Raw genomic sequence first — 25,683 nt, 5'->3', positions numbered from 1 at the left:
TATTTATTGAAAGTTAATATATTAGAGGGCAAACTGCCATAGATAATTTCTGTTTCTGACATTATATACACTTATTATTATATTTTTATTACCTCTTTTAATATACCATTCAAGGCTTCCTGTAAAACAAAACAAAAAGTGAAGACAGTAATTATAAACATTTGTTCTGTAGTTAGCACATCATCCCAAATATTTACATGGTGTTTTAGGTGCTCATTAAATAATGTTTCTCTATTGTTTTTTTTTTTTTGTTTCCTAACAGAATTATTAATGGGATTTTATAAAACCCCTTTTTTAAAACTTAATTATGTTTCTAATTTATTGCATGTGGTAGATCCCATGAGGTTTGAAAGTATTTGTTTCTTACAAATCATATTAAAAGTACTGAAATTAATATTACTGCTTTACTTGAATACACATGTAACAGCAAGTTTATGAAATCATTGAGTGGCACAGTGTATGGGACTTCAGATATTTATGCATCAGTCAACAATTCCCAATTCACCATCAGCAGAATATATTTTCTGAACTTCCTCTGCCAAAATTGAAGTCATAAATCTTGCCAATGTGCATCAGTTAAACTTCAGTATGTATTCATCATCATCATCCATTAACATCACTTATTTTGAACCATGCATCATCATAGCATCAACAATCATCAGTATTTTTATTACTACATCTGCACATTTTTATTGTAGCAATTTGCAATACTGCCACTTTATACATCTTAAACATCAAATATCACATAGTATGTTATTGTTATCTTCTTCAGCAAGTACTGTTAAATACCAGAGTACTAAACTGCCTTATCAAACACCATGAAAAAGTCTTTTATATTAGTGTCATAGTTTCAAAATAAGAATTGGCTCAAGTCTTGCTGTAGAAAGCACCAAATCCTCTGTTCATGTAGTATATATAAAAAAAAATCAGTAAAATTAACTCTTTTGAATACAGCATTATGTTAAACATAATGAATGGGTTAATTTACAATAATAATAATAATATTGGTTAGCATGTTTTAATTTGAAAATATTGCGTATATACAAAATATAGTACTTTTTTTTTTTTTTTTAATTATAGGACACCAAATATTCTGCTTCCACTTCTTGCTGATAGTTTTCCCTACATGCGGAAAGATCCTTGTTCCCAGGTGTCCTATGTAAAAAACATCCTGAGAATGTGTGGCTACCTTTCTGTTCATAGGCAAAAGATTTTAGGCTTACTGATAGATAAAGTCCTAAACATTGATGTAAGTAGTGTTTTTCTGAATATCTAAAAAAGTTGAGTATGTTATTTTCAAATGATTTTGAAGCCTTGCCTTGTTATAGTCTGTGTTGTCACATCCATTCATGCTCTGTCTGACAGCCGAGCATCTTGATGGTACTTCTTCAGCATATTATTTACAAAAGGATCTATTGCAAGGCTTTGTGTTAAAAAACAAACCCTCCTGTAGATGGTTTTTTGTAATGTTTCTGGGGTCAGAGAATGATAACTTCCTAGCACCTATTTCAACAATCCAATTGCGTAGAAGTCTATATATAGGCACTGCATCTAATGACTTGTATGTACAATAGCATGAATACCTGATTTAGTCTCCAGCTGCTTGAAATATATGATGGATGAACTGATACATAATGGAAGCAACTTATGCTCACTTGAGTTATGTTTCCATAGATAAATTCTTGTGTAGCTTGGCATTTTTTTCCACTATCTTTGTGTTCATGGATTTTCACCTGCTATAATTATGAAACTGCATTTTGCTGGGGTATAATTTGTTGCAGGTCTCTCTGGATGTTCCTGGGATCTCAAGCTGATCCAAATTCCTTTATTTTTAAATGCCATTAAGTTATTTGTATTAAAAATTGTAAATTCCTGATGTTAATGTATGAATATTTTGTATTGGAAAGGACTGTTATATATCCATACCAACAGTAATAAATTTTCATTTCTATTGCAATATGTGAAAAGATGTTTAACAATAACAAAGTATAAATCTCACGTATTACTCTCTGTTCTGACTTTACATTAGCTGTGGTGCTGATTTGGACATCAAAATCATTTTGATAAGATGTACTCATCTTAATATAATGATATATCAATAATTTTAAATTGTATTACTGAATTTGTAAAATAATGACATTTTATTTTTGCTTGGTTTATTGAATTATTTTTTAATATTAATTCTTTCTTTCTATGCAATTTCCATGGTTGCAAAAACATTTAATATTTCAAAAACTAGATTGTACTGTTTACTAATAGTATAAAGGTTGTTATATTTAGACTAACAGCTAAGGTTAATATATATCTTAAGGCATTACAAGAAGAAAAAAACATTGGTATCTCCATGTGTTTTCTTTACTAAATTAACATAGATGATTGTGTAATAAGTTAAAAACTCAGAAGATTATTGGTATGTAAGGAATCATCTCTTTGAAAACTTGAGAATATTGATTATGTGCATAAAGTTTAAGATAAAATGTACTTAAAAATGGAATTTGTTTAATAGTTCAAAAGATTGGTCTAGTATCTTTGTTTTTTAAACTTTCTTAGAGAAAACCTGTTTGTTTGTTTTTAAATCCAGTTTTTATACTTTTCATGTGTATTGAACAACTAGTTTGTTTACAATAACTACAGGTACATTGTCCAAAAGACAAGATAGAAGAATCCGAAGAGGAAGCCCAAATGGATACCGAAAATGTTTTTCTCATGGTATTATAATTTTATCTAATTATCAAGGTCTTCCATTAAGTGCATGTAAATATCGCAGAAATGCTAAGTAAGATATTTGCACTGACATCGGTTTTTTTAAACTATACAATATAGTAAATCTGTCCCCCTGATAGTTCAACTGTAAATCTGTGAGCTAGAAATGAAGTTTTGATGCTTGTAAGTGAGCACAGGTCAGATACCCAATTGTGTAGCTTTGTGCATAATAGACAAAAACTATAATTCTTTGTTATTTCTTTAACAATTAGCTCATTAGTTTTTTGATATGGTACATTACTTCCACTCTTGTAATGACATAAATATCTGTTCTTGTTCAGTGCTGCCCTCTATATGCAAACATTGTTTGAGCATGCCACATGCCTTGATATTCCTATCCATCTGGAATTGACTAATTCCATTGTATTTTGCATGCAAGACATGTGACAACCTTCCACCAATAAAAGTGCGACACACTCTCTTGATGCACGTGACTTCTTCTGTTCAGTTGTACAGAACTGTTACTTTTTATTTGACAGTACTTATTGTAATATTTAGTTTGTGGTCTCTTCAAGTGTTTTATTTAAATTTTTTTTCCATATCTCTGTATTAATCTATTTCAGTAAGTTTACTATTTATAATACAATAGTGATATTTGTAACTTGTTGAGTTTTATTCTGAAGCAGAATTATTTTATTTTTCTACCATGTTTTGAAACTTATTGTTGTGTGTGGTTGCTTATTTTGCATTATGGGTTCTACATGTACCACAGGTAAATTATCCTAAGGACAAGGTAAAAAAAGCAGGAAATTGTGTGGATACTGAAAATGTTTTTCTCATGGTATTAGATTTATACATTGTTCTATTTGTGTTGATATGTCCTTCACTGTAGATGTTACTAAATGCAGGGAGTTGTGTTTGGTTATTAATTTTGGATTATGAATTCTACATTACCACTTTTGCAGTTATATCTTCTGTTGGCACACTTACAAGGTTTTAGTCACAGTATTCCACAGGAAGATTTCTGTCTTTACTTTGTTGGGAGAATGATTGTCCAATGATCTGATCTTCATCAGGCCTCACCTCTAGTTTTGAGGCCCATACAGTTTGCTACTTTGAAAAGATAAAAATGTTGCATTGTTATGGGTTTTGGATCATTTTGTTGTGACATCACCTGGAGATTTTTTGAGTTTTATAACACAAGTTTCATTAGATTGGTCAATATATATTGTCCAATTCAGGTTAGACATTAGGCTTGGTTATTATCTTTCTCCTATTCCTGTGATATTAGGATTACCTGTAATTCATCATACTGTTGTATCAATCTGTTTAACAGTATTGTTTTCCTTTTATACATCTTATACATATTACAGTGTTAATACACACTTATTTTATACATCACTATTTATTTCATTTTTGTTATTATTTTACTTATTTTTAGGCTAAGCTTTTTGTTTTAGAGCCTAGTGATATTTGTCCTGCATTGTTTGATTAGGCTTAACATATTATTACTCATCTGTTGAGCCTTGAAACTACCCCTTGTGTTCATCTTTCAATCTCTGTTTTGGGTAGCTGTTTTTTTCTTGTTGGGTACTATCATCCACCTGTTCACTTTCTTATGAGACTGTGACTTAAGAAAGCTACTTTTTATTATATATACCTTTTATTTCTGATGACATGTCCATTTTTTTTTCTTTATGGAGCCTGCTTTGTTGTGAGCAGTGCATATTCAGGTATACTTAAACTTATTATAATTCTGTTACTGAATGTGCACTGCTGAGATGGGGTGCTCCACAAGATCACGTGTAATTTTATTCTTCTGATATATTTACTCCATTAATATGCCTGTCCTAGACCATACTCACCCATGGATTTTATGAGTAAAGCAGAAGGGGACAGCTGCCCATCCCTGTCAAGTCTTGTACTGATGAAACTGGTATGGTCTGCTTTTAAAAATTGGGTTTCATGGTCTCCTATTGCACAGTTTCAGGTGTTGTTGTTCCTCCAAACTTTGCACTGCATTTTCTCCCCCTCCATTCTTTTAGTGATGTTTGAGAGTCTTTATTACTTTCCAGTTCTAAGGTGGTGAGGTGGTGGCATCCTCTTGAATGTGCTAATGAAAACCATACACACACAAGTATATACTAGAAATAAATAAACGAGGATAAAACCATTTAGTTGATAGTAGGATGGATATGTAGATGATGTCCTCTACTTCGTAACAGGAGTGAGCTGTCAAAATTGCAGTTCACCCCTTCACATGGATTCCATCATTTTATCCCCACACAAATGGTGGGTCTTAGTGTCTGGATTTTGGATTTATAGCTGAACCAATTGTTGTGAGTTCTCACACACACAGATTATAGATAATTCTGTCACTTATTTATACTCTTGTTACTCCATTCATGTTTTGAGTCATGAAGGAGGTTCATGCAGGTCACTGTTCAACTGTAGTTTTCTCCCTATTGGACATACTATTACATAGTTCTGTCCATATCAATGACACTTTTTTCACACTGCACAAAGAGTATACCTGGTACAGAAGTGATGCAGTCTTCCATGTATCTTCTTAGAGTCTGAAGGTCTCTTTGCGAGTGTACTTCAAGAGCTTTTGAAGGATGCTTCTTTCCCTCTTATCAGTCCCTCCACCTGTTCATTGTGGGATTCTAGCTGTTTGTGTAAGTGGAGGTAATGTACTGTATTGGAAGTTATAACTTTCCTATGCTGAAAATATATTTCTGATAAATACTTACCTCCTTCTCACTGAAAACCAGTGCTTTCACTTTTTTGTCTAAACTCAAAGTGAAAGTCCAGTAGAAGTCTCGTGTATCATGAGAGTTTGTCTTACTTACTGGTGGAGGGTTGTCACACATGATGGTTTGTGAGATGCATTGGAATCATCAAGGTTTGTGGTATGTGCAGAAAATGTTTTTGCATACAGAGGGCAGCACTGAATGAGAAGAGCTATTCATGTGAGAGGAGGTAAAAGCTATCAGAAATAAATTTTCAATATAGGAAAATTATACCTTCTTTACAAAATATTAAACTATCTTGCCCTGAGGAGAGGTGAACATAACAAGCGACTTAAGTTAATTCTTTTGCATGTGCATTTATACAAACTGATACATTATTAGTATGTAATGTCCTCTTTAAGATACTGACTTTAATGTTCCTAAACTTTAATTTTTTCTTGTACGTTATAGATTTATTGTTACGCAAAAAAAATTCAGTATTAAGGAGTTTCATTTACTCATAAGATACTCTTGTAGAACTGATGTTCTATTTGGTAGTTTTAAAAACATTTTTATAAAGTACAAAGGATTATATCAACATTTGAATAATTAATTGGATAAAATAAACAATGTTAAAATTTTAAAATATGGTATTTTCATTTAACAAAAGCATCAGTTATTTTAGCAACATATAATGTTTATAAAAATAAATTGAAAGGGTTTACTATATAAATGCAAAACCAATTTGTTGCTTTTGATAAAGTATTTTTGATAAAAGCTTAGGACAAACTTGGCATTTCCTTAAGGTTGTCTAGACCACCAAGATCAATCATCCATGTATGTAACTTATAATTTACTATCTCTTTAAATAACACACGTGTATCTATGTATTGGAGACTTGAGACTTGTTTTTTTAATAAATTTATTTTTTGTATTAGGAGACAGATGAACAATCACCTACGAGCCTGGACATGAAGGATCCATTAGCCAACACGCTGGACGTCTTGATGGAAAACATTTTTCAATTTATTGATACTGTTTGCGGTATTCAAGGTGTGATTAATCTTTTGTTTCTGTTTTGAAACACATGATGGCTGAATAGTGAAAAATTTTCCTTTAAAAACAAAATAGAATTAAAAAATTTCTTTTATATACACACAGTTATTTAATCACAACTCAGGTGTGTCTGAAGTAGGTATTATAGAAGGAGCATGTGCTGTATGTCTCCAAAACTAGCAGAAGCATGTGCTGTATGTCTCCAAAACTAGATGTTTGCATAACTGAAAGTAATGTGAAATATTTAAGTAGTCAGTTATCTTGGGAGGTTTTAAACCTAGTGTGTAACTAAAGTAGTAGAATGGATTATTTAGAACAATAACAAACATAAAGAAAATATTTTAATTAAATGCGGTGGAATATTGATAATTTTATAACTTGCACCAGAAAAATCAGTTGCACCGTGATGGGTAAAAGTAAATGGAGATATTTGGAACTGTTTTTTCTGTACTCTAATCTAAGGCTCTCCCTTAGTTTGAATATATTCAAATCAGACTAATAGCTATATCTCAGTGTGCTCCTAAAGTTGTTCCAGACAATATAAGAATATGAAATTATGAATAAAATGTGTGCGTGCATACATGCAGATGAAAGAGTAACCTTCTTCTGAGCCTATTGACAAATGCTACTTTTACCATTACTAGATAATGGCAGTAGGTAAAATGCAAGTGTTCCAAAATTGAAATTTTTTGTTTTGAAAGTGTTATTCTTAAAAAGTTGTGCATGATGAAACTTCATTTTTTGACAACAGATTAAGTATCTTATAGAAATCAAATTTTTCTCCACTTTGTGTCTTGTGTTGGCTGCTTTCTGAGTCACTTCCTTGAGAAGAAAGCATTCAGTGATAAAAAGCTTTCCCATTGGTCAAAGTTGTGGATAGACTTTTACAGCTACTGCTTCAACTAATGATGATTCAGAAAAATAAACATGACCAACAGTAACATAAAGAGAGCTATCATAATTGCATTAGATTGATTAGAGAAGTGGAGATACAACACAGCATTCAAGCAATGGAACAGTTTTAAAAACATATACAAGTATTAGAAATGTGTGGAATACAGTTATTTAATGTTGGTTGTGCTTACTGTGAGTTGTTGTGGATGCTACATCCCTCAATATAAGCAAAAACAGTATTGTTTTAGTAAAAAAAAATAGTCTTAAAGTTGAATGAAGTTTTGAAAGTCATCAAGGTTTGCTGGTTGTACAGAATTGAGTGAGATAGAAATAAAAGAGTCCTGTTTAAGCAGTTAATTAGCATCCATGTTTCAAAATTAGTAGTTGTTGTATTTTACATTATTAATCAACCAGGTGGTAATAAATTATAAAATAAACAAAACCTAAACTTTGTCATTGGCAAAATTTATGATAACTAATTTTTTTTAAAAAACAGAGGTAGGAAACAAAGAACAATAGTAGAGTTTTCAATAGAAGTGTCTTCTCTTACAATGAGGTACCAAACTGTAGTTTCTTTTTTGGTGCAATTCTTTGTCTCTAAAGTATTATCTAATATTTCTTATATGAGGCTCTTACCATTTATTACAGGAGAGAACATTAAAAAAAATGTATATATATTTTGAAATTTTGTTTCAAGAACGTATTATATTACTTGACCAAAAACAACTAGAAATTATGTTATAATTGTGTGTTGGACAAATACATGCTTTGATTGCTCTCTAAAATTACTGTAACATTGATTTAACTAGTTTTTATGTGTAATTCATTCTTGCCTAGATCTTTCTAGGATTGAAGGTGTTGGAATGACTACAATACTATATGGCATGATCTTGTAAATTTGACAGATTCTTAAGTTAATTTGAGTTCTTGGTATTGTGGTATAATAACTCATTTTTTTCAAGCCAGTCAAGAACAATATTAACTTGTAGGATGGTCACATTTCTGTCTTGGAACAATTCTAAACTTGAAAATAACAGGGTATACTCCTTTCCAAGTGATGAAATGTGAAAATCCAAAAATATTGAGAGATTCAGTTTGTGCAGTGAAAATGTGTCTCATGTTACTACTCCATTTGACTGTGTTTAATTATTAATTAATTAATTCATTAATTAATATTGGCTAAAATGTGATTTAATATCTATTGTTTAAGTTAGATTTCTGTACTTTCTATGAAAGAACTTGTGATTTATTCAGTGCAATAGTTCTTTTAAGAGTTCTGATAATTTTATTCAGTAGTATTTAATAATGTTAACTTGTTCTTCAGTTTGTCAGAGACAGAGGAACTACTTAATACAAGTGTCTAACACATGAGTGAGAACTGCACTGATTGTTCCCATAATAGGTAGTGTTATCAGAATGAAATAAATAACTTTTATATTCATGAAATTTTGATTATTTATAATGCACGTCTTTTGGGGTTACCTTATGTTTTGGTGAAAATGTGTTCCAATATATGCATTACCCTGTATTGTTTAAGGATGTATCCCTAGCTATGAGAAAACTTGTTGTAAATTCACAAAATTGTGAGCACTGTTTAGAAGTTAATATCATATTTAATGTGTCATTATGTGGACAATCTCTGGACAACTTTTGTTGGTTCAGTTTGTCCTTTTAGTTTGTTTGGGCTTTCTTTTGCTTTCAAGCAGTGTCATTACTACATACAGAACTAGATGTGATCCTAAATAATCTTTTTGCCATCACCAGAAGTGTTGAATCTGAGCCTACATACTGCAAGATGCTTGTCAGAAGCTGTTTATTATACACTCAAATAAATTAACAAAAATTCCAAAAGCTATATAATCTGTCATTTTTGTATTTTAGCTGGGAACAAGGGACTGAACTGGGAAGCTGCTAAACAACTCTACAAGGACTTCTTGGTAGTCTTTGACAAAATGATTCTACCAACACATGCGTCAGTCCATGTACAGTTTATCCTGTTTTACCTTTGTAGTTTACACCCTGTGAGTACCATGGATTCTTTTTTTTATTGTTTCTAAATTAACTAGACTTGTACATGGAAGATAATTTAATAACTTATTGTAATAGAGTAATATAGTTTAACAGTTATATGATTTTCCAAATAAAGTGCATTGTTTGTGTTCATCTTTGGCAAGAAATCGTGTATACTATATTTCTCACAACTTTGGTATATTCAGGTTTTTTGTACTGCATGAGTTTACTGTTTGTTGTTGCAGTTATATCGAAGTGTGTAACTGTGAATTGAAATGTATATTTATGTGTTAAAGTGTGTAACTGTGAATTGAAATGTATATTTATGTGTTAGTGTGTAACTGTGAATTGAAATGTATATTTATGTGTTAACGTGTGTAGCTGTGAAATGAAATGTATATTTATGTGTTAGTGTGTAGCTGTGAATTGAAATGTATATTTATGTGTTAACGTGTGTAGCTGTGAATTGAAATGTATATTTATGTGTTAACGTGTGTAGCTGTGAATTGAAATGTATATTTGTGTGTTAGTGTGTAGCTGTGAATTGAAATGTATATTTGTGTTAAAGTGTGTAACTGTGAATTGAAATGTATATTTATGTGTTAAAGTGTGTAACTGTGAATTGAAATGTATATTTATGTGTTAAAGTGTGTAGCTGTGAATTGAAATGTATATTTATGTGTTAAAGTGTGTAGCTGTGAATTGAAATGTATATTTATGTGTTAAAGTGTGTAGCTGTGAATTGAAATGTATATTTATGTGTTAAAGTGTGTAGCTGTGAATTGAAATGTATATTTATGTGTTAAAGTGTGTAGCTGTGAATTGAAATGTATATTTATGTGTTAAAGTGTGTAGCTGTGAATTGAAATGTATATTTATGTGTTAAAGTGTGTAGCTGTGAATTGAAATGTATATTTATGTGTTAAAGTGTGTAGCTGTGAATTGAAATGTATATTTATGTGTTAAAGTGTGTAGCTGTGAATTGAAATGTATATTTATGTGTTAAAGTGTGTAGCTGTGAATTGAAATGTATATTTATGTGTTAAAGTGTGTAGCTGTGAATTGAAATGTATATTTATGTGTTAGTGTGTAGCTGTGAATTGAAATGTATATTTATGTGTTAAAGTGTGTAGCTGTGAATTGAAATGTATATTTATGTGTTAAAGTGTGTAGCTGTGAATTGAAATGTATATTTGTGTTAAAGTGTGTAGCTGTGAATTGAAATGTATATTTATGTGTTAAAGTGTGTAGCTGTGAATTGAAATGTATATTTATGTGTTAAAGAGTGTAGCTGTGAATTGAAATGTATATTTATGTGCTAGTGTGTAGCTGTGAATTGAAATGTATATTTGTGTGTTAGTGTGTAGCTGTGAATTGAAATGTATATTTATGTGTTAAAGTGTGTAGCTGTGAATTGAAATGTATATTTATGTGTTAAAGTGTGTAGCTGTGAATTGAAATGTATATTTATGTGTTAAATGTGTGTAGCTGTGAATTGAAATGTATATTTATGTGTTAAAGTGTGTAGCTGTGAATTGAAATGTATATTTATGTGTTAAAGTGTGAAATGTATATTTATGTAGCTGTGAATTGAAATGTATATTTATGTGTTAAAATGTGTAGCTGTGAATTGAAATGTATATTTATGTGTTAAAGTGTGTAGCTGTGAATTGAAATGTATATTTATGTGTTAAAGTGTGTAGCTGTGAATTGAAATGTATATTTGTGTGTTAGTGTGTAGCTGTGAATTGAAATGTATATTTATGTGTTAAAGTGTGTAGCTGTGAATTGAAATGTATATTTATGTGTTAAAGTGTGTAGCTGTGAATTGAAATGTATATTTATGTGTTAGTGTGTAGCTGTGAATTGAAATGTATATTTATGTGTTAAAGTGTGTAGCTGTGAATTGAAATGTATATTTATGTGTTAAAGTGTGTAGCTGTGAATTGAAATGTATATTTGTGTGTTAAAGTGTGTAGCTGTGAATTGAAATGTATATTTATGTGTTAAAGTGTGTAGCTGTGAATTGAAATGTATATTTATGTGTTAAAGTGTGTAGCTGTGAATTGAAATGTATATTTATGTGTTAGTGTGTAGCTGTGAATTGAAATGTATATTTGTGTGTTAGTGTGTAGCTGTGAATTGAAATGTATATTTGTGTGTTAGTGTGTAGCTGTGAATTGAAATGTATATTTATGTGTTAAAGTGTGTAGCTGTGAATTGAAATGTATATTTATGTGTTAAAGTGTGTAGCTGTGAATTGAAATGTATATTTATGTGTTAAAGTGTGTAGCTGTGAATTGAAATGTATATTTATGTGTTAAAGTGTGTAGCTGTGAATTGAAATGTATATTTATGTGTTAAAGTGTGTAGCTGTGAATTGAAATGTATATTTATGTGTTAAAGTGTGTAGCTGTGAATTGAAATGTATATTTATGTGTTAAAGTGTGTAGCTGTGAATTGAAATGTATATTTATGTGTTAAAATGTGTAGCTGTGAATTGAAATGTATATTTATGTGTTAAAATGTGTAGCTGTGAATTGAAATGTATATTTATGTGTTAAAGTGTGTAGCTGTGAATTGAAATGTATATTTGTGTGTTAGTGTGTAGCTGTGAATTGAAATGTATATTTGTGTGTTAGTGTGTAGCTGTGAATTGAAATGTATATTTGTGTTAAAGTGTGTAACTGTGAATTGAAATGTATATTTATGTGTTAAAGTGTGTAGCTGTGAATTGAAATGTATATTTATGTGTTAAAGTGTGTAGCTGTGAATTGAAATGTATATTTATGTGTTAGTGTGTAGCTGTGAATTGAAATGTATATTTATGTGTTAGTGTGTAGCTGTGAATTGAAATGTATATTTATGTGTTAAAGTGTGTAGCTGTGAATTGAAATGTATATTTATGTGTTAGTGTGTAGCTGTGAATTGAAATGTATATTTATGTGTTAAAGTGTGTAGCTGTGAATTGAAATGTATATTTATGTGTTAAAGTGTGTAGCTGTGAATTGAAATGTATATTTATGCTTAAAGTCTGTAGCTGTGAATTGAAATGTATATTTATGTGTTAAAGTGTGTAGCTGTGAATTGAAATGTATATTTGTGTTAAAGTGTGTAACTGTGAATTGAAATGTATATTTATGTGTTAAAGTGTGTAACTGTGAATTGAAATGTATATTTATGTGTTAAAGTGTGTAGCTGTGAATTGAAATGTATATTTATGTGTTAAAGTGTGTAGCTGTGAATTGAAATGTATATTTATGTGTTAGTGTGTAGCTGTGAATTGAAATGTATATTTGTGTGTTAGTGTGTAGCTGTGAATTGAAATGTATATTTATGTGTTAGTGTGTAGCTGTGAATTGAAATGTATATTTATGTGTTAAAGTTTATGTGTGTAGCTGTGAATGTGAAAAATGTATATTTATGTGTTAAAGTGTGTAGCTGTGAATTGAAATGTATATTTATGTGTTAAAGTGCGTAGCTGTGAATTGAAATGTATATTTATGTGTTAAAGTGTGTAGCTGTGAATTGAAATGTATATTTATGTGTTAAAGTGTGTAGCTGTGAATTGAAATGTATATTTATGTGTTAAAGTGTGTAGCTGTGAATTGAAATGTATATTTATGTGTTAAAGTGTGTAGCTGTGAATTGAAATGTATATTTATGTGTTAAAGTGTGTAGCTGTGAATTGAAATGTATATTTATGTGTTAAAAGAGTGTAGCTGTGAAATGAAATGTATATTTATGTGTTAAAGTGTGTAGCTGTGAAATGAAATGTATATTTATGTGTTAAAGTGTGTAGCTGTGAAATGAAATGTATATTTATGTGTTAAAGTGTGTAGCTGTGAAATGAAATGTATATTTATGTGTTAAAGTGTGTAGCTGTGAAATGAAATGTATATTTATGTGTTAGTGTGTAGCTGTGAATTGAAATGTATATTTATGTGTTAGTGTGTAGCTGTGAATTGAAATGTATATTTATGTGTTAAAGTGTGTAGCTGTGAATTGAAATGTATATTTATGTGTTAGTGTGTAGCTGTGAATTGAAATGTATATTTATGTGTTAAAGTGTGTAGCTGTGAATTGAAATGTATATTTATGTGTTAAAGTGTGTAGCTGTGAATTGAAATGTATATTTGTGTGTTAGTGTGTAGCTGTGAATTGAAATGTATATTTGTGTTAAAGTGTGTAACTGTGAATTGAAATGTATATTTGTGTTAAAGTGTGTAACTGTGAATTGAAATGTATATTTATGTGTTAAAGTGTGTAGCTGTGAATTGAAATGTATATTTATGTGTTAGTGTGTAGCTGTGAATTGAAATGTATATTTATGTGTTAAAGTGTGTAGCTGTGAATTGAAATGTATATTTATGTGTTAAAGTGTGTAGCTGTGAATATGAAAGCTGTGAATTGATATTTATGTGTTAGTGTGTAGCTGTGAATTGAAATGTATATTTATGTGTTAGTGTGTAGCTGTGAATTGAAATGTATATTTGTGTTAAAGTGTGTAGCTGTGAATTGAAATGTATATTTATGTGTCAGTGTGTAGCTGTGAATTGAAATGTATATTTATGTGTTAAAGTGTGTAGCTGTGAATTGAAATGTATATTTATGTGTTAAAGTGTGTAGCTGTGAATTGAAATGTATATTTATGTGTTAAAGTGTGTAGCTGTGAATTGAAATGTATATTTATGTGTTAAAGTGTGTAGCTGTGAAATGAAATGTATATTTATGTGTTAAAGTGTGTAGCTGTGAAATGAAATGTATATTTATGTGTTAAAGTGTGTAGCTGTGAAATGAAATGTATATTTGTGTTAAAGTGTGTAGCTGTGAAATGAAATGTATATTTATGTGTTAAAGTGTGTAGCTGTGAAATGAAATGTATATTTATGTGTTAAAGTGTGTAGCTGTGAAATGAAATGTATATTTATGTGTTAAAGTGTGTAGCTGTGAAATGAAATGTATATTTATGTGTTAAAGTGTGTAGCTGTGAAATGAAATGTATATTTATGTGTTAAAGTGTGTAGCTGTGAAATGAAACATATATTTGTGTTTCCACACACAAGTGAGAGGAATATTTATTAGACTTGTCTCACACATAGTATGATTATAACCATTTTTGTTATGTGTAAAAAATAAATATGAAAAAAGGTTGTCATCTTCTTCAAAAACAATGTTCTGGAAACTTTCTCTCTCAAACTGCTTTAGTAAATACTTCTAACTGTAAAGAACTTTTTTTCTTTGTTGTATAAGCTTAGAGATTCATGATAGGTTTCACTTATAATCACCCACAGAGAAGTTAAGTTATATTGATAAGTGTCAATATAATTATACAGTGATGTTCAGATAGGTTTAGGAAGTATCAACATAATTACACAGTTGAGGGTAAGATGCTTTTAAAAGCATTCATATAATAACATTGAGGTTCAGGTAGGATTGGGAAGTGATGTTATAATTGCAAAGAGGTTTAAGTAGGTTTTGGAAGTATTAATATATTTACATAGTGATGATTATGTAGGTTTGGAAAGTATCAATATAATTACACACAGAGGTTCAGATAGGTTTATGAAGTATCAATATAATTACACAGAGGTTCAGATAGGCTTATGAAGTATCAATATAATTACCCAGAGAGGTTTAGATCGGTTTATGAAGTATCAATATAATTACCCAGAGAGGTTCAGATAGGTTTATGAAGTATCAATATAATTACCAAGAGAGGTTTAGATTGGTTTATGAAGTATCAATATAATTACCCAGAGAGGTTCAGATAGGTTTATGAAGTATCAATATAATTACCCAGAGAGGTTCAGATAGGTTTATGAAGTATCAATATAATTACCCAGAGAGGTTCAGATAGGTTTATGAAGTATCAATATAATTACCCAGAGAGGTTCAGATAGGTTCCTAAAGTATCAATATAATTACACAGAGAGATTCAGATAGGTTCATAAAGTATCAATATAATTACCCAGAGAGGTTCAGATAAGTTTAGGATTTATCAGTATAATTACACAGACAGGTTCTGGAAGATTGGTATTTTATTTGATAAATTGTTAAGGAAGACAATCTTTCATGCAGATTTTTCAACTTTTTGTGCATAGAATACATCAAGACTCAATATTACATTGTATAGTTACACATTAAGAACTTTACAAAAGAATGTTTAAGGCTACAGATGTCAACATAATTTTGAGTCAAACCATCAGAAATTAATTTGCCAGTAAATATTGTTTGAAGTACAAGAAGTTTAAGTGTATTAATACTTGTTACCTAATACAATAATTAATGTGCCTACGAGAAATTAATTCAAATTTTGAGAGTATAGTTTGGAATTGTGTGAATTATCTGTGAAAAACGTTACTCTGAAATAATTAAGTATTAAATTATAGCTAAAGAAATAAATAAAGATTTAGTTTGAGCATTTAAAGTTTTTTTTGAACTAGCAGGAATCTTTGTCATTGGCTATTGTACATAAAACATGTTTACAAGAGGGAGTAAACATTTCCCAGTTCTTGTTATATTTTAGGATAACACTAGCTTTGATGTAATATTAATAAATTGTAAACTTTGTCAGTCATGAAAGTAGCAAAGATCTTCAAATTTATGGAGTTGTATCTTGTGGAAAGAAGGTTGACACACACGTACAATGTACATGTAATGTAAATTCACAAGAGTGTATCAAAGTGTGTGTTTGTGAAATGAAATATGTTTGTGTGTCCACATTACATAATGACCTTTTTGTGCCCTGGTGCTGGATGTTTGTATTTTAGGTGATTTTTCCTTATTTTTCTTTTGTGAATTTGCATTACTAGTATTTCATCAAAAGTTTGGATGTGCTACGTAAGATGTATAGATCTTCTGTCATTTATAACATGATTTATGTTAATTTTACACTTAGCTAAAACAAGGATGTTACCTGTCTAGCTATTTACTTCCTCAGAGTCTCTGCTTGTATGTTTTATTTCACAGATGATAAGTGATGGCTTTTTAGATTACTTGTGGAAGAAAGTTCAGAATCCCAACACTCCTTGTGTTATAAGACAAGCTTCAGCCTGTTACATTGGAAGTTTGTTGGCTAGAGCCACTTACATTTCATTAAGGTAGGGTTAAAGTTAATGAGAAAAATAACAGTTATTATTGCTCTCTTATTTCTGGATGGTTAGGTTTTAGGATATCTGCCTTGGGTAGTTGGGTGTAACTTTTATGACTGGGCTGTTTTTTTGTCCAAAGATTTTATTTATTTGTGGAGTTCTTAGATTTACATTTTGCATGAAAATTATAAAATAATATTCAAACATTGTACCTTATGTATTTATTATATTTATCTTTTGTGAAAAAATAAAGTTATGCATCTTAGTCTTTTTTTCTTTTTTTTTTTGTCCTGTTATTTGACTTGTATGTTGTTGCCCTTTGTTCCTATCTGTTTCCTTATTGTTTAGTTGCATCCCTTTGACAGTTCCTATGTTTGTTTGGCTTAGTGGTTTGCATGTTAGAGTTAGATTGTAAATATCAGGGTTCGTGATTTGCATCCTGTTACTGCAAAATATTTTGTGCACTTTTGGGCTATGGGTGGATTATAATAGTGATGGTGAGATCCCACCATCCTGTTTTGTTGGAGTAACCCAAGAGTTGGTGGTGGGTGCTGTTGACAAGATGCCTTTCCTTTAACCTTTCCACTCAAAAGTCAGGATAGCCAGTACATACAGCCCTTGTGTATCTTTGCACAAATTTAAGAAACAAAGGAATATTGAAATCATTTCCTTTTCAACAGGTAGCTTATCTTAACGTAGAAAAGGTGTGTTTGGACTGTGTGAAAACTTTTTGTATATTTTGATTTCATTAGTGATTCATTATTTGTTATTAAAAGTTGTCTCTAATGAATACTAAGTCTACAATTTCATACAAATTAGGCACTCAAATTACTAATATTGACAAGCTAGAATATAAAGTAAGAACCTCAATACCTTTTTATTTTGTTGAGATATGGCTTATGTACTAAGTTGAACATGGTGGCTCTGTTCACTCTTTCAATTTCTTTTTTAAACGGTCCTTTATATACTCTTACTACAGTATATGACATGTGAATAACCAATTGACAGTTTAAAATGACTCCAGAGTGGTTTTCTCAGCCATTTTCATGTTTGTAAAAGCAACCATGTTCTTTCAATCCAAGTTTTCAAGGAGGTAGGTTGTGTCTTTTAGCCTTTTTGAAGTTTAATATTTTTTAAAATCTTAAGTTTTAGTAACTAAGCTTAATAAATTATAGTGGAATTCTGTGGTATTAATGTAGCTATTTATGATCTTTTTGGTTATTCAACTGTTTATATAAAACCTAAAAAAATATTTTTGATGTCCTCCATGTACAAAATTTTAAAAGGCTTAGCAACCTCTTCAAGCAACTAAAGTTGTAGCGAGAAGAGATAATTGTTTGCTTTTTCTTATTGATTTATTGTTCTATATTTTATGAAAAATAAGTTTAATAATTTATTTTTAAATAATAATATATATACATATGTATAATGTATAATAATTAAAATGTGAGTGTATATTACAAAATATTATAGTCCACGAAAACACAGCCAAGACAGGGAAGACTAAAGGTTAGCTTTATTTTAGTGGACACATGACCTGCATGCCTGTGCTCTGCATCAATACAAGCTATGTAATGTTAAATAGACATGACTGGAAGGTCAATATAATAGAAGATAATAAATATATATATACATGTCTGTATAGTGTTATGAGACTTAAGCTACTTAGACTAAACATTTGTGTTTGTGTTATAATTTGTAGTCATTCTAGAATGAAAAAAACATAATTTATGTTTTATTTCTTAATTTTTTTTATGATAGTTACAAGGTTGGTCAGATTTACAAATCCCATTGTTAGAGTAGCAAAAATAACAGAAAAATATAAAGTCTTACTGAAAACAAATGTTTGAAATGTATTTAGGAAGTTTTATTAGAGATTATGCAAGTGACATTTGAGATGTTTGGGATGAAGAATATATTTTAATCATAACGAGATCACTTTACATTCAGACTAGTAATGGAACAGACTCTGTTTTCACAAATAAGTTCCCTTGTTGTGGATTCCTGTACATAGTGAGAGGACCTTCCAGGGAAGGTTCTGTTCTTTCAGTTTACCTCCTCTGGGATCTAAACATCCACCCATGTGTATGCTGTGTGTAGTGACCCATGAAGGAGAGGAGAGGATCCTGGTGGCTGAGGGGTCCAATCCTAACACACCACTTTGGCCTTGAATTCCTGTACACGGGCAGTCTTGAGATGGCCCCCATTGGGTCAGTTAGCTGGTCCACTTGGGCTAGGGTCAACCAAGTACCAGTGTTGGATGTTCTCAGCAGGTGTTGTGGACATTATATCTGATGCTAGTGTTTGGGTATAGTGCTCATGAAACCCTGGCAAGAACCACGATTGCTATGAATGTGAAATGGGCCCTCAGTGTGTCAATTGCAATGACTCTCACCTGCCCTACTTTTATTCTTGCCCTAAACAGTTGGAAGAGAAAGAGGTGCAGCGTTTGAAAATTATTCAAAACATTACTTACCCTGAGGCTTGAATGTTGCTGTCCACCACCTCATTTTGGATGTATGCTGCTGCACTTCATTTCACTACTACAGTGGTAGTGCAGACAGAACTCTGTGCTTCTAAAAGAATTGTTTTCAAAACAAATGAATAGTCCTTTGATCTCTATGGTTAAAAACGTTGATGAATTAACTTCAACACCTATCTCTGTCCATCACATACATTCCAACAAATCCTAAGATCCACTTCCTTTTGTTCTAGGTATGAGCATTTCCTCAGATACATGTTCTCCCACATCAAGATGCAAAACAATCTTTTGTTCACGTCCTCAGTCACTGGAATCCTCTTCCAACAGCAAATACCTGCCCAACTGACACAGGGCAGGCAGGATCCATGGAGGTCGATAGACCCCCCCCCTTGAATAAAGACAGTAAAGGAAAAATACGTGGTCATAAACAGAAGGGTTCTCCACCCAGTCTGCCTACACATAAATAAAAATGGCTACCTTGTTTGAATAGAACTGTCAAGGTTTACGTTCTAATCTGGATGACATCAAAACACTGATTGCTTCCTACCATCCTGTATGTATTTCCTTACAGGAAACATTTCTGAAACCTGCCCATACAGTCACCTTTAGGCAGTTTTCTTTATACAGAAATGACGGGCTGTGTGATGAACAACTGCATGGAGGGGTGGCACTGTTGGTTGATCAGCATGTGCCCACCCTGTCTTTGCTACTCTACACACCCTTAGAGGCTGTAACCGTCCACGTTTCCTTGGGTCGGACCATTACTGTTTGTTCTCTCTACCTGTTCCCTGGAGAGACATGATCAATCAGACCTTGGTGCTCTCATGAAACAGCTGCCATTTCCATTTTTAATCATGGGGACTTTAATGAACATCATCCCCTCTGGGGAAATGCTGATATTGATAGGAGGGGTTGCTCCGTAGAGCTTGTGCTCTCTGATCACAACCTCTCTCTTTTCAATACTGGTTCTTCTACTTATTTCCATGCACCTAGTCAGTCCTTTACTGCTATTTGATCTATCAGTTTGCTCCCCTTCACTATTCTCTCACTTTTCATAAAGGGTTGGCAATAATCCATGATGCAGTGATCATTTTCCTATAATCTTGAGAGAGACTTGCCATGGCCGATTCAACCCAACCGCATGCTCTGGTGGAAACTGGATCATGCAAACTGGCCCTCTTTCACTGTTCTCACAGAACTTGATCCTGCCATCGTCTGTAAGCCATCAATAGACGAGTGTGTGGCAGCAGTAACTGACTGTATTATACAAGCACCTGCTCAATGTATTCTTAACACCTCGACACTTTTTCCACAATATCCTCGTCCGTGGTGGAGTCCTGCCTGCCATATGCCATGGAAGGCTTAAAAAATGGGCCTGGGATACTTTCGTAGGTATCCCACACTGTTGCACCACATTGCTTTCCAGCTGGCCCCCATGCACATGCTTGGGAAGTAAGATGTCAAAGCCAGAAGAAATCTTGGATTAAGTTCACAACCAGCATATTTTCTACCACCAGTTCCAAAGTCATATGGGACAAGATTTGAAAGGTCAGTGGGCAATATAATTCTGTCCCTCTTTTGATCTTGCATTCTGATGGCCATGTAGCTGATACCCGAAGCATCGCTGATACTCCAGGTGAAAGCTTTTGCCAGGTATATAGCACTTCTGCCTCTTCCTCTATCCTCTTGGCCATCAAGACTCGGGCAGAGCGATCACCTCTTTCCTTTCGAGCTGATTGTCTCTATGATTATAACCATCCCTTTACACTGGTGGAACTCAAACTGACCCTGTCCCAGAGTTTGTCCTTAATGTTAGACAGTGTTATTGGTGATGGTGACACTGCTCACCTTGGAAATGTTTTTAGTTTTTTAAAGGATGTTAATTTTTTAATGCTATTTAAGTTTTTTTAATTTATACATTAGACCTTTTTAATGGGATTCCCTTTTAAGAATCAAAGTATGTCTAGTTCGATTTGAAATTAGAAAATGGACGTAACACAAACTGACTCAGAACCAGGACTGGAAAGATCAACTTCAGGTGACTAACGCTGCTGTTTGGACTATCCGTTTGAACTACCTGTTAGTCATCCTGGTGAGTTATTATAATTTTGCTCTGTCTTTTAAAACCATTTCATTACTCCCCTTTTGAAAATGGCCATAATGTCAAATGACTCAGAACCAGAACTGGAAAGGCCAACTTGAGGTGACTGACGGTGGTTTTTGTACTTACCTGTTGGTCTTCCTGGCAAGTTATGATTATTACAGTTATGCTACAGAAAGTACTCTACAACTTGTATTACTGTAGTTTTCTCTTAATGCCATAGACTAGATGTAAACATTGGTTTTATGCTATTTATGTTTTTTTTAAACTTTGTTTTGTTTTACCTTAATTTCCTTTTATGAATTTTACTAAATTTACTCTAATTTTAACTTTTTACTGGACGTTTGACACAGATAGTCTAGCTGCTTTGTGCCATAAAACACCAAACCAACCACAAATAAATTTTTAGTAGAAATATTTCGTTAAAAACATCTGATTTTTTTCATGTACATAATACTTCTAAAAGTCTACTAAATTTTCTGAAGATACACACACTGTTTTAAAAGTTATAATGTAAATACTCAAGTGTACAGATGTGCAAATGAACTCATACACCAAGCCAATTGCAAAAGGGTAAGAGGAAGGGGGGGGGAAGAAGTTAGATTTATAATCCAGTCTTTTCTTTTTTCCTTGGTCATTATCTTTCCTTTGTGTGACAGTGGCTGCCCTTTGAATTTCTTCCACTGTTTTGTATCTTGCGGCTGTCATTTGTAACTTTTAACAGTTAACAATATTTTACTCTTTGTCTTTACCTGTATTGGTGTAGCCTTCTGTCCTTCTGGAAGTGTGTGTGTGTGTGGCCTAATGGTTAGGGTTGTCAGATGGTAAATTTGAGGGTCTGTGGTTTGTATAGTGTTGCTGAAAATGCTCTCTGCACTGTGTGTATTCAGTTAGTAGTCAAACAGTTGTTGGACGTCTTCTTGTTGATTGGTTCAAAGTAAAGGGTAACTAACATGGATATTTCTTGTATTGCTTTGCATAAATATCTAGACAAAACTTTTGTTACCATCTTTAACTTCTGTCCCTGATCCAGTTACATCATGTCATTCCTGGTGTGTTTCTTTTTAAATACCATTTTAAGCTATCCTCATCTTCATCTTCATTCCCTTTGTAGATTCTCTAGTATCATTTGGTCATTGCTGGAATTACACTTTGATTCAAAGATATGCTGACTGTTTTTCTGCATAACATTTCATTTTCTAAAAAGCTCTCCATCTAGATTTTTCTACTGCTTCTTAATAGTTAATTTTTCTAATCTACCATTTCCTTCTTACAGTACCTGCTGACATTAACTTTATTAGTAACATTTGTTGTCCGTTTTTACTAATTACAATTTTTTAGCTCTGGTTAATTGCTGTTTTAAGTGAAACTGATTTAAATACTTTTAGTTGTAGTGGTATACCATACAGAGCTGTGTGGATGGATTGTACTTATACATGCATTTTCTGTTTTACAGCACTGTCACGGCATGTTTTGACCTTATGTGCGGTTGGATCCACAGTTACATAGAGAATTTAACTGGTAGTTCTCGTGTGATTGTCGATACGAGTCTCCATGGCACTTTCTACGCTGTCTGCCAGGCTATTTTTTATGTCTTTGCCTTCAGACACAAGGAGTTGATTGAGATGAAAAATGGTACTGTGATGAAATATTGTAAAAATTTTGTGATCATAATTTTTCTTTATTCCTTCACACAGGTTAATGTAAGAATGTTATTGTCATTGTTTAATGATCCCATTTATATTTTTGGCAGTGGTTATGTAGGTTAATGTTGAAATATCATGTTCTTTTAGTAGTACTAATGGCTTGACTGCATAATATCCATACATATTAAAACCATAAATTTTTAGGCCATAAACAAAACAGATCAAAAGTGAACAACATACACTACATATCTTAAAAAGCTCCTAGGGTACAAGCTGCGACGTGGGATTATAAAATGTATTCTAGGTTTTGGAGGTGACTGATGAAGTAGGACCCACATTGCAGTGGGGATACACCATCTATCAGTCTTAACCTCCAATTTGCTAGTCTCACATAAGAAGATTAGAAATTTAGAAATTAGGAGAGCGAGATGTGAGTGCTCAAGCCCAGAACGTTTCACATCTATATCACCTTTCACTGTCTGCAAATGGTTGTGGGAAGGTGACTGCTCTCCCAAGTTAAAATAAGAATAAGGGGGGTAAGTAAGATAAAACTTATTTCTTGAAGTTAGCATTCCTGTCCCCAGTATGGTAGAGGCACTAATTAACACAACTTCAGTAAAGTGATAGTTTACTGTGACCATTTAACTTGTTACCTTCTACACCTTTCTTTATACAATGATTTTAAACTAAGAAATTTGTTATTTATGGACACTATAAACTCCTTATGCATGTTGCGAGTGATCATAATTTGATTTCACATTAAATTTAATATTATTTTATTTGCTTTAATACGTTGATTATTTCCCTGACAGGGGCCAAAGACCAGTTATTTTAACCACCAGACAGTAGTATATTGTCCATCAATTAGTCAGTAGACACAAAAATTATGTTGCGCCAGGGATGCTTAAATGTTGCAATTTGTACTGTTGATGAACTTCAAAATCAAGAGATAAAAATATTTGTTACGCTTGAAACAGAACACTTTCAGGGACCCTACAAAAGTACATCTAGCTTGTACACTTTATTACAAATCTCTTGTTTTTGTGATTTTTTAAAGTATAAAACAAAGTGAAATACAAGTCTCAATTTCTTTTTGCTTGTGGAACAAGTAAGCTCTTTTTGGTGTTTTACAGAAAATGAAGTAATTGATCACTAAGTTTTATAAGATTATGAAAACCATAATCCATTTTTACATTGTAAAAGTCTCAGCAGAAAGAAATGGTATTTTTAATACATTTTTTTGGAACACTGTTATTAGGGTTGAAATACCTGAGAGGTTTGAATCTAGAAAGGGTTGTCACTTGTCGCCTAAATCCCCTAAAAGTTTGTATGTCAGCAGTTGTGAGAAACTTTGCAAATGTTGCAAGGAACTACCAGCTTGTATATTGTTATACAATTATTGAGAGGAACAGCCGAACTCTCCTTCCTGTAGCTGCCAGTCAAGCATCTGGAAGCACACAATCGGTTTCTTTTTCCAAGATGGAAACTTTTTTTCCATTTGACCCATATTTATTGAAGAGGTATAGTTAGATTTAGTTGATCATTTCATTTTTGTTTTTTTTTTAATATTTGAGGATCAGAAAATTTGTTCGTGTATGTTGTTGTTGTTTCAATTTTGAATAGATATTAGACAGTGTGAATTTAGTTACTCTATTGATAACAAAATAAATTTTTATTTTTGAAAAACCTATACTAACTTGTTAACATGGTTTTAAAGTATTATATGCTGCATTTGTATATTTATTTATTTTAGTATTGTGGTAAAATTACTTGAACAAAAGTTAAAATCTGCTTTGTTTAACATAGTGTTCAGTCATGAAATCTGAATATATTAGGTTTTACATAACTCATCCCTGCTGGTGCTAGAAACTGATTTTGTGCTGGAGTAGATACTGTAGATAATACATACTCTGTATTCCTTTTGTGTTTATTATAAAAATCAACTTGTACATGTAACAAGTGTTGGATTAAATATTATACAGTATTATTTTAAGGTTAAACGAAAAAATAAACTGCATCAAATGTAACTCACTAGATGGCAGTATAGGTCAAAACAAATTAGATTTGGAAACTGAGTTGTATGTTTAAGAAGTTGTTTAAAATCTTAAAGTATTATTCTAACATATTAATCATTGGTCATTCATGAGACAGATGATGTAAGTTAACTGTTAAACAGAAAAACAAAACTGTACCGATGATTTCAAATTTGACAGATTATATAACAGAATCCTATTGTGTTAACAATGACCTATAAAATTCGAGATATAAACAGAATGCTAATGATAGGCTATCACTTACTATTCTTCCTTCCTCTGAAATTTCTGCAGATATGCTTAAAATGTTTGTGTGTATGTAATTATTAGATTTAAAATTTCAATTTATATATTCAAATAATTTGTACTCCCTCTAATGTGTGAACTACAGGTCCAGAAAATGGATTACTTCCATATACCGGGTATATGATGGTGAAGTTGAGCAAAGTCAGCCTGAACATGAGGTAAGAGACTTCAATATCACAAGATAGTAATGTTTTATTTTTACAGAATATTTTTCCTTAGATGAATTATTCACGAGGTTTGAAATACATTTTCCAAAGTGGATGAAAATATCACAGTGTGTAAGACATTAGTCTTTAATATACACTTTTTTGAAAAACATGGTTTTTACAGTTCTTAGTTTATACATAATTCAGTGTCTGTTCAGTAAGTTAATTTTTCTATTTGTTAGACTGTTCATAGTCAAATGTAATTTTTTTTTTATTGTTTAGGAAGAAGATGATTTTCTTACAGAAACTATTAGTCCTTCAAGCACAGCTGTGGGTGTGACCCCTTCCAGTCTTTCAGAACTTATGTCTTATGGAATTTCGCCTGGCTTTAAACAAGTTGTATCTTCTAAACAAAGAATATAATTATCTTAATGTACAATGCAGATATTATAAGTAAAGGAGAATTTTCATTTATTTGAA

General features: G+C 31.8%; 1 protein-coding gene across 2 annotated transcripts in view; it reads left to right on the top strand.

The window, feature by feature from the left end:
• The window catches only part of Tif-IA (RNA polymerase I-specific transcription initiation factor RRN3 homolog Tif-IA), a 36,463-nt gene extending 10,780 nt beyond the window's left edge, over positions 1-25,683 (top strand). For both annotated transcript variants that reach the window (XM_076453352.1, XM_076453353.1), the window contains 9 exons: positions 1,081-1,249; positions 2,635-2,709; positions 6,374-6,488; positions 9,267-9,406; positions 16,368-16,498; positions 22,529-22,707; positions 23,977-24,238; positions 25,143-25,215; positions 25,486-25,683. In XM_076453352.1, coding sequence (XP_076309467.1) covers positions 1,081-1,249; positions 2,635-2,709; positions 6,374-6,488; positions 9,267-9,406; positions 16,368-16,498; positions 22,529-22,707; positions 23,977-24,238; positions 25,143-25,215; positions 25,486-25,626 — 1,285 coding nt within the window. In that variant the 3' untranslated portion in view covers positions 25,627-25,683. The remainder of the gene's footprint in view (positions 1-1,080; positions 1,250-2,634; positions 2,710-6,373; positions 6,489-9,266; positions 9,407-16,367; positions 16,499-22,528; positions 22,708-23,976; positions 24,239-25,142; positions 25,216-25,485) is intronic.

Source organism: Tachypleus tridentatus, chromosome 9, assembly GCF_004210375.1.
Source record: "Tachypleus tridentatus isolate NWPU-2018 chromosome 9, ASM421037v1, whole genome shotgun sequence".
Lineage (NCBI taxonomy): Eukaryota > Metazoa > Arthropoda > Merostomata > Xiphosura > Limulidae > Tachypleus > Tachypleus tridentatus.
The sequence above is the reverse complement of the archived record's forward strand: the minus strand, read 5'-3'. Positions and strand labels throughout refer to the sequence as shown.